We start from the raw sequence: 11,970 nt of genomic DNA on the forward strand, positions 1-11,970 counted from the left end.
ATCTCTTTGGATAATTTAGGTAAATAAATAAATAAGTTTTTTCCTACAAGTTTCCTAATTCTCAAAAACACATATTCACAACGGTCAAAAAAACAAGAAACCGTTCAATACACATCCTAAATGTAATTTAGATTTTTAATGAGGGACAAATTCGTAAAAGGAATCAAGTTACCGTTGAAATCCCAATTCTTCCATTTCGTAAGCTTAAAAAGTGTTTTCCCTGCCAAAATCACTACAAAAACTATACTCAAAATTACAACGCAAAGAAAGTGATCAAATCGAGTATTTTCAGAAATTATCAATTCAAGTAACTTCGTTCTCAGAAACTTGTAAGTTTTCGTTAATCTTCTGAATGTTTTTTGTTTCAATTCCAGTGTTTATTCAATGATGCTGAGTAGAATAATCTTGATTGCATGAATGTTTTGTTCTTCTGTTGTTGTCTTTATGAAAAGAAATCCATAGATTGTGTTGGGTTACTGTACTTCTCCTTAAGATTTGATTTTTAAAAGAAATGGGAATATGGTGATTTTTGTAATGTTAGATTGAAGGTAATTCGAAACCCTAGGTTTTTGTTGTGGTTTATGTTTGGGAATTGAAGGGAATTTAAAACCCTAGTTTTTCTTTTTGGGGTTTTGTGATGATGTGCTTCATTTCGGGGCTGGAGAATTGAAATCTTGTTTTTTTTTTGGATTGAAAATTTGAATCTTGTGTTTCATTGCAGGGTGTTCATTTGAGGTTTTGCAACTTTAACCCAATATGGCTGCCAGAACTATTCGCTTGTTTCAAGAAAATGTTAATGGTATTGATCTAGTTCATCTTGTTTAAGTTTAACACATGTTTTACCATTGACTTTTTATGTGTGTATAATGGCTAGGCTAATACATAATGCGGGTGCAGATGCAGGAACTATGTCTGCAAAGACTGATTTTACCGGACAGAGGAAATCTAAGGTTGGAGGAAGAAAACCACTTGGTGATCTATCCAACTCGGTGAAACCAGTTGATGGAAAGAAAGTCCTCAATGGTTCATTTAACACTGTTAAACCCTCTATAAGTCAGACATCTAAACTGCTGAAGTCCAAGAACAACAACCCCGCTATTCTGAATAAGGAAGTTGTTTCTGCCAAGGGAAAGGATGTTGAAATTGACAAAAAAACCGGAAGCAAAGCTTCTAAGAAATCAAATACTAGCGGCAGGAAAGCTCTTTCTGACATTTCAAACTCAGCGAAGGCACATGTTCATGATGTAAAAAATAAGAACAGCCTGAAGACAGGTTCATTCACAGGGAAAGATCTTCATCCTGATGAAATTGCTGAAGAGCGAATGTTGCACGATCATGAGAAATGTATAAAATCACAGACTCAAACATTGGACATACATCATTTTTTCAGAACTGTTGGACTTGAGGATGGTAAATAGAATTTTACTAATTCTAGATTTGTCTATTGTGTGTATTTTGTCTGGTTTCTTTACTTATTATTGATTTATGACATATGATTTGAGCAGATTCAGATGATGACTTGAACATTTCCTTTGAACCGCTTGCATTTCGTGAGGTTTGTTTCTAATTCTTCAAGTTTCACCTGTACTGTCTTTCCCGATTTGATTTGTAACTAATTGTTCTTGCGTTGCCTTTCAGTACGAGAGCACATTATTCAAATTGGAGGAGGTTCCTGAGGATTTTTTTGATGTGCCTCCTCTATCTGCTGGGCATGGTTCCCCAGTATACTGCAAGAGCCCAAAGTTTTCAAGCTGTACAATGTGGGATGATGACTTAGCTGTGGATTTCAAGTTGATAGATTCACCCAGATTGTATAAAAACTGATTTTCTCCTGCAACAATATGAAGTCATTCAGATAGATATTTTGTGCCATTCTTGTGATGGCAATTATATGGTGTATTCTTTTGGAGATGACCTTTATATTTGTTTGTTTAGAATAATCTTAGATTGACAATATTGTTGCGAGGTTGGTTTGTTCTGGCCAATTATTGTTGGATCTCTTGTATTGATGACCTTAATGTTTCCTTCTTCCCAATTAATTCAATGAACAACAACAGTGCTTGTCTTTGTATTGATGACCTTAATGTTTCCTTCTTCCCAATTAATTCAATGAACAACAGTGCTTGTCTTTGTCCATTTTGGTGTACTGAGTAACAGCATTTCTCTATATTTTTTAGGAGTACCATTAAATTTTCATTTCCTAAGTTTAGACCGTTATTGTAATGAATGTTTTGCACGAGTATGTCTGTTTTCCCTTGAAAGGCAATTACTACTGTCTTCCAAATGTCATTATTTAGATGCCTGTTAAGAAAATCTATAAGACAAACATTAAAATAATTAGTCATGGAGTTCATCTCATGCCAATCATATCATGAAGTTCATCCTGCTATTTGATTGTAAATAATCAATTTTACACAATACATGTTACAGACAAATTAGAGATCCAGTGTCGTACTTAGATCAGAAGGATGAACTTCATGGAGCCTTTATGGTTCACCAGCTGAAGCTAATGGACTCAAAATGTAGGTCATCTGTTGAACAAGATGTACAAATTGATGCTACTTCATGTCTCATTTCCCTCGGGCCACTAACAAGAACTCCAATGCTTGATCCCTTACAGTTAGAAAGTATTTCTGCAGAAAGTGAAAATATATTCTTGTTTAATGTCTTACATGAAACATAACAATTTGCTTTCTGTGACGCATAAAATATATCTGGAAACTTATGCTGACAATCACATTACTTTCGTAGCTTATCATTCAATAGATCACTAACTTTTTGGTTTGATGCCGTTTAGACGAGAGCAATATAAAAAACAAAATAATCAAATCTTACTCTTAATGTCAGGCCTTTCACCATAATGAATTTTAGCTGGTTGGATAAAGGATTGGAGGGAAAGGCTCTCTAATTCTCTTTCAGTTTTGTTGTATATCGAGCCCGGAGAAGTTGTTGGAGTTGATGTGTTTTTAATCTGCCTAAAAGCCTTGTTCTGTTTTTTGTTCCAGAGAAAAGCAGATGTAGCTGCAATAACTATAGATACACATATGAATAACATGCTAAGAATGGACCTTAAGAAATAAGGGTATATCAGGTCAGAATTATGATCAATAGGATATATGTAGTATCTAGTTAGAATGGCAATAATTAGAAGGAACAATATAAAAGAAGTTGTGATGATAATTCCAAGATATAGCCAACTGTTTTGTCCAAACACTGCAGAAATTGGTTCGTCTAACGCATTTGATTTGAACCATAATGTTTGAAGAAGCTTTCGATCATTCATTGGTGGCTGTTTCTCTGTTGTTACATAGGCTTCAATCTGTAGCTGCAAGCGGGATGTGTCAAGGGCGGTTCCGGAGACGGGAAGGAGGAGGTCTATCATGGTAAGATCAATGGACTTCTTGAAGGAACATATCAGAAGAATTTTGGGAGTTTTTCCGCATTCGGTGTTGGCTTTAAAGAGTAACGAACGGATTATCGAGATGAAAGGAGTAATGCCACTTCCTCCACTCACCATCACCAGCATTTCATGCCTGCATGGTTTTTTTTATCAGTACATATGCCTTATGTGTTCAATTGATATGCAACATTTACACACAAAGAAAGTTTCTTTTCACAAGTCTATACTCTCTAGTACCTTGAGAAAAAAGTTGAAGCTGGTCCGTACGGTCCTTCAATGGAGACGTCGAGCTGGGAAGGTGGAGACAAAGTTGATAGCTTCTGGTACAAAGTGCGAGACCAGTTTCCTGAACTTTTAATGACAATACTTAAGGTATCAGAATCAGTATTACTACATGAGGTGATTGAAAAAGGGTGCCATTGCAACTTGGAAATACTTGGAATATTTATGAAAATTATACTTGTAGGACCATAGCACAACCCTGTCATTGTGAAATGAGACAAAAATACTTTGTTACATAAAATGCAACCAAATATAATACCGGTTCCGTTCAGTCTAAATTTGGTAGACTGGATGGAGTGATCCGGATTCCAAACACACATGATTCATATATCTTTACTAATGAGAATCTTTACCTGGGTTCTTGGAGAAATTCAGCTCAACAGCTTCACAAGGCAAAACACGAGCAGAAACCAACCGGATTTTCCGCTGGGACTGTAAGAATCTTAGATATCGGTCGATCAAGAAAAGGTATAATCCTGGAAGCATTATGCAAGAATAGGAAAATCCCACATGTAGCACAAAGAAGACTACAAAAACAATGTACAAATGATGAATGTAAAAGAAAAGCTCAAAAAATTTCCGCCTTATAAGAGGTAAGGTTGCAGCCCACATGGTTAACCCCGCGAGCAGTGCTACTACTCCAGCCACATTTGAGATGCCGACTTTGTTCCATGTGAATATCTGCAGTGAAAGTTTGTGGCTTGTGAATTTGTGATGATGTAGGTTCATTCAATTTCTGTTTTATTCTTTCAAATTTATTATGATCGTGACTTATCAGTGTCAGGGCCGTGTTAATACTTCATAGATTAGTAGTATCACCTGTGACATTTGATTCGTCTTGTCCCAAAAAGTACCATAACATAGTCCATGAGCTGTGAAGAGGGTCATGGCAATATGTCCTAGCCAAATATGATACTTGATACTTGCTTCTGAAGTTAGGCCAAAGAACCTCAAAACTGAAGACCCTCTTGAGACTGGAAAGAACAGAAAAGCTAAGCAAATATTCCCAACAAGGCCTAAGGCGAGTGCTGAATTTTCCAGCTTGGCTTCCCATCTGTAAGTTTGACAAACAAAACCAGTGTTACAGTAATTTCGTCAAACTCGTTGTGATTCTTTACAGATGTTATGAAAAATCATGTTGATGAAAGTGAGAAGTTATTTTCTTACACTTGCTCTTTCTCACTAGCTGCTTGTAAGGCCGCGTATTCAAACATGTCATGTAAGTAAGAACACAAGGACCAAATTAACAGTAAAACAAACATGATTATGAAAGAGAATTCTGTCTTTGAGATAATCCCAAGAGGACCATTTACAAATAATGGTTTTCTCCATGATGCCTTTCTCAAAAGCCCCACCTTGCTATGATTAAAAGCTTTTTGGAACAAATGATGGTATAAAGTGGCCAAAGTCGCCATTAATAGAATCGGAAATGTGTAAACCAGTACCGTTGTTCCTGTTCAAGAAGAGAGCATGCATATAGATATGAATCATGAAGTTTGTACACTTTTTATGAAAAATCTCATTAAATAGATTTTGATTTGTAGTGACAAACCTTGTTTGCCAAAGTATATTGGATCGGTCTTTGCTTGAATATCAGGTAACCAATGCAGAAAAAAAGTGTTTGTAGGCATCATGAGCCAAACCATGATATAACCAAGATTGATTAAAACTATGAACCACCATATCCCAATTTGAAAAATCTTCAGTGTTGAAGAAAAAGTTCTACTCCCCTCTAATTTCATGATGTTCACTTCCTCTCTTTTGCTGTCATGTATATATAAAAATGTTGTATATATATACACACCATAAGTCCACAACATTGAACAATAATTCGTGATTTAAACAAGGGTGTAATGATACATGTGAATGTATGAAGATACTGGTTTTTACTTTTACTTGAAGCTTGACTCATGTTTTAGGAAGAGAAATTGGTGATATCACATTTCATATTGGTTGGCTTTAGTGTTGTTTCCAATTCAATTGTCCGTTGTCACGTATTTCTAAGTACCCACTTGTGTCGTTTTATGCACTAATCATTTAAAAAACAAAACTTGTTCTCGTAGAATAGAGGACTAAAGGACATGGATACAATACAATACTGATTACTATTCTTTTATATGTAAATTTCCATTAGTTTTTGGACTATAAAAATATTGCTTAGACATTTCACATTTGTCTTTGAGAAACATTTCACATTTGTCTTTGAGAAACTTTATACCAATTTGTTCACAATGGCCCAAGTCCATTTAGTATCAGCAGGACCTGACTCATTAGCCTTTGAACATGATGGACCTATGTAGATGTAAAAACCGATATATGGGAGGTGAATCCGACCTCAAATCATGTTAACTTGGAGGATGAGATTGAGGATGATGATCATGTTAGAGAAATTTTCAAAATATTTAATTGATAAATAATATTTGAACATTCAATCACAAGATTGGTAAACAATGGAGGACTTGAGAATGTGGAGAGTGAGAGAGAAGAGAGTTAGAGAAAGATAATTGAGGGTGATAATTTTCTATTTCACTAATTGCACATTACAAGCATACCTCTGAGATATATTTATATATATAAGTGATTGAGATACAAAAACATCAAGCTAAATAAGAAAAAAAAGTCGGGTCTGTAAACAAAACAGAAAAACACTATTAGGTGTAACCGATTACGGCGAATGCGTAACCGGTTGCAACAACTCCAAAAACACTTTTCTCAACTTATTTGACTTATTTTTTATGCCTGTAACCAGTTACTAACTGGTTACAACACTTGAAATATTCAAAATCTCTTAACACACCACCTTATTTCAAGTGCTCCAAGTCTTTCATGTCCATGCTCATATTCAACCTTTTGAACACATCATTTGTGACTCCCTTAACCAACAAATCAGCCACTTGATCTTCACTTCTACAATATCCCAATATTTTTCTCAACTTATTTGACTTATTATTTATGTCTGTAACCAGTTACACCCTGTGTTAACCGGTTACAACACTTAAAACGCTCAAAATCTCTTAACACACCATTTTATTTCAAGTGCTCCAAGTGTTCCATGCCCGTGATCATATTCAACCTTTTGAACACATCATTTGTGACTCCCTTAGCCAACAAATCAGCCACTTGGTCTTCACTTCTAGAATATCCCAACCTTAACTCTTCTTCACTAATAAATTCCCTCAAGTAATAAAACCTGATCTCAATATGCTTTCCCCTCCCATGTATAATTGGATTCTTAGCAAGATTAACCGCGAAAACGTTATCAACTTGGAGTGTAATAGCCCCGCCCTCATTGCGGCCTAGCTCCTTCAATAAATTCATTAGCCACACGACTTGACACATATTTATTGAAGCGGCAATATACTCGGTCTCACAAGTGGAATGAGAACCCCACTGGTACAAAGCAGGAAAACAAAATTCTGCTATACTCGCTTAGCGAGCTCTGCTCCGCTTAGCGGACACAGCAGAAGTCAAAAAAATCATAATTGCACCAGCTGTTCCAATCACTCACCACTTTACCTAAATACCTCATAAACAGAAATCTAAACAATATTTACAACCGTTGAGGTGCCTCCCAACAAGCGCTTATTTTGCGTTGTTAGCTCGATGCCTTTATTGTTTCGGTGTTTGGAAAATAGCTTCCTCCCGTCATGCCATGGTGACGTCTCACTGCACAAGCCTAAAGAAAGTGTCCTAACCAACCACTGAACAAACGTTACGGGTACAAATATATACAATGATTAAACGAACATAAAGGAAAACACAAGTATACAAATATGTACATGAACAAACACATATATGCAAGTATGAACACATACATTTATTATTATACAAAAAGAGAAAATTGGTGAATGTTTGATTCACAAGTTGAAAAGTGAAGATTTTGAATAACAAACTGGTCCGATCTCAATGTGTTTCAACAACATTCACCAACAAAAGTATACTTGTATGTAAACATATACAAGTAAATCTATATGGTGAACATAAACAAGTAAACACGTACAAGTAAATATATATACACGTGAAACTATACAATATATATATGTTATATACAAAGCTCAAAACCACGAAAACTATTGCGATGCAGTTCACAACCATCCCCGGAAACGGCGCCATTTTGTTGGAAGCAAGCATAGCGGCAAGCAACAAAAGATTTGGAAATATTGATCCGGGAATTATCGTCCTCAGAGATGGAGAGATGCCATTCAACAGTTTCTACGGTTTCGAGCTCAGGTTTGAATAAACAAAAGATAAAAAGATATAAGCAGGAAAAAATAAACAAACACATTCTTAGAAAAGAAACAACTTATCAGGCATGCAAATATACTCACTCGTCTCAAACATAAACTTACCGACCCATTATACTCAACCTACGATACTCATTCATGTTATCACGTATCTCTCACATAAGCGTCCATCTCTGGAGCACAAACGAGATCATCTCACAACTAAGGTTATCTCTAACGCGAAGCTGCAAGAACATCCGTATTCTCGCGTCGGCGATCTCTCGCCCGCCGCTCAAACACGAAAGCATTAAGAACAGACACAAACGGTGAATGCTAGATCTAAATCTATCTCTAGAGTTCAGAACCAACAGATAATCATCCTAGATAAAAATTTAAGAAGTTTATCTCTAAAGCAACTCAAATCTCGAGCACAGAGCAAAAATCCAGAACAACATCAACACAGATTTGTAAAGCAAGTTAAACATAACATTATAACCGGTAAATATACATAAGATTTGAGTAACTATACAAACAAACCCAACACAAAGAAATACACAAAGAATAGAAGAGATAAACCAAACATCTCGTGGGTTGTCAGCTCTGGTTAATGAGAAATCCACCTCCGATCTTCCAAGTGCATGACCCGGTGTTGTTTTCTAAGCTAATCCTACTCTAAGAATGAAATTGATGGAGTTGGAACCAAAAACTCTCCAAAACCATCACCTAGAATGTGTCAAATGAAAGAATATAAAGGCAAAATCTGCTATGGTCGCTAAGAGGACTAACTGGTTTCGCTAAGCGGACCACCTTTATTAACAAAATATCTGCAGCTGTACACGTAAGCTCGCTAAGCAGGGCTACCTCCGCTAAGCGGACATAAAAATCTGATTCGCCTCTATTAAGTGCGCTGGACGGCCGCTCAGCGGACTGCTATGAATAATTTTGCTTATTTAGCTCCAAAATTGCACAATCAAAGTCGTGCCTTTGACACTTTATTCCTCGAGGCTCCGATATGCATGAATACCTATAAAAACAAAGGAAAAACTATTAAACGGTACACAAAACGAATCAAAACTCAATTATGTGAATATTTACATAAAAGTCAGGATTTTATTACAAAAACTATCAAATAGAATTGATAAGTGCCACGATTATATACTCAAAATATCGACATTTTGGCACTTATTAAGCAACCAGAGTCAAAATACCATTCCTCACTATTTTGAACTCCCTCTTTGGTATTCATGATAACAGTTTTTGCTACCTACAACCAATTATTGTCTTTACGTAATCGGTCCCAACACATTTCTACAGAGTTCTCGGAACTGCTGCTGCTGCCATGTAGCTAGCTTGCTAATACTACATTCGTCTCCCGTGATCATGACCAAGAGTGTATTATCATCATCAATCTCTTGCAAAATGACCTAACTTTTGACAATTTTAGCATTGCATTTTGTTCTTATCAAACTTTTCTTTTTCACCTCTAAAGTTTTCCTTAACCACCAATTTTGTTGCAGCTGATCTCTCCTTTTTTACAAGTTGAATTCTTCTAATTTTGTGACTCTCTTGCACCAAAATTATGAAAGTTCCCTTTACTCTTCATGGACCATTTTCCTTTCAACTTCTTGTTCTTCTCATTTAACCGAGCTTACAAAGCGATCTACGTCTTTTCCTTGTCATTATTTCTATCCTCCATCATTTGATTATGAGCCTCAAGAGAGCTTTGAAGCTCCTTTTTACTCAACATTGTAAGATCCTTCGATTCCTTAATTGCCACCATAATGTTGTCAAATTTTTCCGTCAAAGAACGCAAGATCTTCGACACAACATTCTGCTCAGTAAAAGTTTATCCATACGCCTTGATTTGTTTCACCAATCTAGTAATTCTCATCATGTAATCGTTGATTGTATCATTTTCCTCCATTTGAATCAATTTAAGCTGATGTTTGTGAGATTGTAACCTCAACATCTTTGCTTTATCATCTCCTGCATATGCCTTTTCCAAAATTTCCCACGATGTTTTTGACGATTTGCAATCACCAACCTTTTTTGATGGATCAAGAACAGCGCCTTGAAGTCCTTCTTATTCTCTTCCATATACATTGCTCATTGTGCATCCGTTTCATCCTCGAAAAGGGGATTCGCCCCGTTCTTGATCACTTCAAGAACATCTTGGTAGCCAAATAACACCTTCATTTTCTTTCACCATTTGTCGCAGTTCTTCGCATCAAGGGTTGGTAGGTTTGTAGGAATTCTTTCATTCGAGACATAACTCATGTTGCACACTAGGTGTTTGATGGGTAGAACCTGACTCTTAATGCCAAATATTAGAATATTCAATCACAAGATTGGTAAACAATGAAGGCTTTGAGTATGTGGAGAAAGAGAGAGATAATTGAGGGTGAGAATTTTCTATTTCATTCATTGTACATTACAAACATAACTTTAAGGTATATATACAAGTAACTGGGATACAAAAACATAAAGCCAAATAAGAGAAAAAAACAAAAAGTCAGGCCTGTAACCAATTACATAAAACCTGTAACCAGTTATATCTGAAAAAAATAGAAAAACACTATCAGGTGTAACCAGTTACTACGAATGCGTAACTGGCTACATGAACTCCAAAAACACTTTTTCCCAACTTATGTTACTTCTTTTTATGCCATGTAATCGGTTCCACCCCCCGTGTTAACTGGTTATAATAACACTTGAAATACTCAAAATCTCTTAATAAATAATAATAATTAAATTGATTTTATGAATCATTTCAATCAAAATTGCTATGTTGCGTAGTGGCTTGGGCTTTTGATATAGACTAAAAAGTCACAAGTTCAACAATTACATGGCTTTTGATATAGACTCAAAAGTCACGGGTTCAAAAATTGTGTCTGACCATAATCAAACCAATGACCCCATGGTCATGAGATACGCATATAGGAATGTATACCACTAGACCGATGCAATGTATCATGACAGTATTGAATGTTATAAATATATAACTGCTCCTAAATGGTGACTTTAAAAAAAATAAGTGAATGAACTTTATTCTGTAAAATATCATTGAACTTTATTCTGTAAAATTTCATTGATCGATATGCTTGATGTGAATGTGCAATTTATGTTAAGGTTTCAAAAGTGTCTTGAAGCGTATTCGTTGAATTACTCATTTGCATCCAATTTGCCTAAATTGGTGGGGACGAATTGAACCTAAATCTTAGTGTAAACACACATTTAAGAATTTATTTTTCTACAACTTTTATCATACTCTTTATCTTCTTCTTGTTCATATTTTGCTACAGACCGTTGACACAAGATCTAATAGATCATAGTGGGTGGCCCATCCGGCCAAGGTCCATAAAGAAAAGCTTAAAAGTGTAACCCAACCATCCGTATGGAACAAGTTGATCTTGAACAAAGTTGGAGTTTTGAGTTGACTATCCTCTGAATGAAATAAAATTCTTACACGGGCTGACCACGAATAGAACCGAGATTTTTACCGGATTGATCTCGAACCTACTTAGATTTTACACATGCTGAACTCAAAAATAAAGTGAAATTTTATACCCAGGTTGATCTCATACCAATAGAGTTTTTGACCGAGCTAAGTTCAAGAACCATTGTAAAGATTTTTCACTAGTTATTCCTCATGAACACAAGAGAGATTTTCTTTAATGGCGGAGCTCAGGAACCAAACAAAGACTTATTCTAATCCCCCAAAAGATCTTTTACACTGATTTAACTCTAAAATAAAATAATCACTTCATAAGGAAGATTGATTTAATCAAGAGAAAAACTATTCTTGGTAAACTTACAATAAAGCTCTCACTCAAAACAAATTCCTTACTTAAACTCAAGAAAACTATCTGGATTAAATATGTGAAAAAGTATAAATGATTTAGAGAGAGTATGAGATAAAAGAAAAATGAGATTTTAAACATTTTCTATGTTGGAAATAAGGCGTTTTGTGTTTAGGGAAATTATTTAGGAATATTAGAGGCTTGAACAGAAACTTGATAGGAAGGAGAATTAATTCTTTATGGAAGAGAACTTTGTATTTTGCTT

General features: G+C 35.5%; 2 protein-coding genes across 2 annotated transcripts; one reads left to right on the plus strand and one right to left on the minus strand.

The window, feature by feature from the left end:
- Nucleotides 1–213: 213 nt before the first annotated feature.
- LOC131627552 (protein PATRONUS 2-like) lies at nucleotides 214–2,078 on the plus strand. The gene is made up of 5 exons (XM_058898394.1): nucleotides 214–329; nucleotides 722–799; nucleotides 898–1,410; nucleotides 1,506–1,555; nucleotides 1,639–2,078. Exons 2-5 carry the CDS (start codon nucleotides 757–759, stop codon nucleotides 1,822–1,824), a joined length of 792 nt encoding a protein of 263 aa, XP_058754377.1. The 5' UTR covers nucleotides 214–329; nucleotides 722–756; the 3' UTR covers nucleotides 1,825–2,078.
- Nucleotides 2,079–2,366: 288 nt separating this feature from the next.
- On the minus strand, nucleotides 2,367–5,505 carry LOC131627551 (ferric reduction oxidase 2-like). The gene is made up of 7 exons (XM_058898393.1): nucleotides 5,235–5,505; nucleotides 4,850–5,135; nucleotides 4,502–4,736; nucleotides 4,036–4,363; nucleotides 3,638–3,881; nucleotides 2,836–3,533; nucleotides 2,367–2,633 (listed from the first exon to the last, which is right to left on the minus strand). The coding sequence occupies exons 1-7, from the start codon at nucleotides 5,500–5,502 to the stop codon at nucleotides 2,494–2,496; spliced, it is 2,199 nt and encodes a 732-aa protein (XP_058754376.1). The 5' UTR covers nucleotides 5,503–5,505; the 3' UTR covers nucleotides 2,367–2,493.
- Between the last annotated feature and the right edge of the window lie 6,465 nt (nucleotides 5,506–11,970).

This window comes from Vicia villosa, unplaced genomic scaffold (assembly GCF_029867415.1).
Source record: "Vicia villosa cultivar HV-30 ecotype Madison, WI unplaced genomic scaffold, Vvil1.0 ctg.000368F_1_1, whole genome shotgun sequence".
Classification (NCBI taxonomy): domain Eukaryota; kingdom Viridiplantae; phylum Streptophyta; class Magnoliopsida; order Fabales; family Fabaceae; genus Vicia; species Vicia villosa.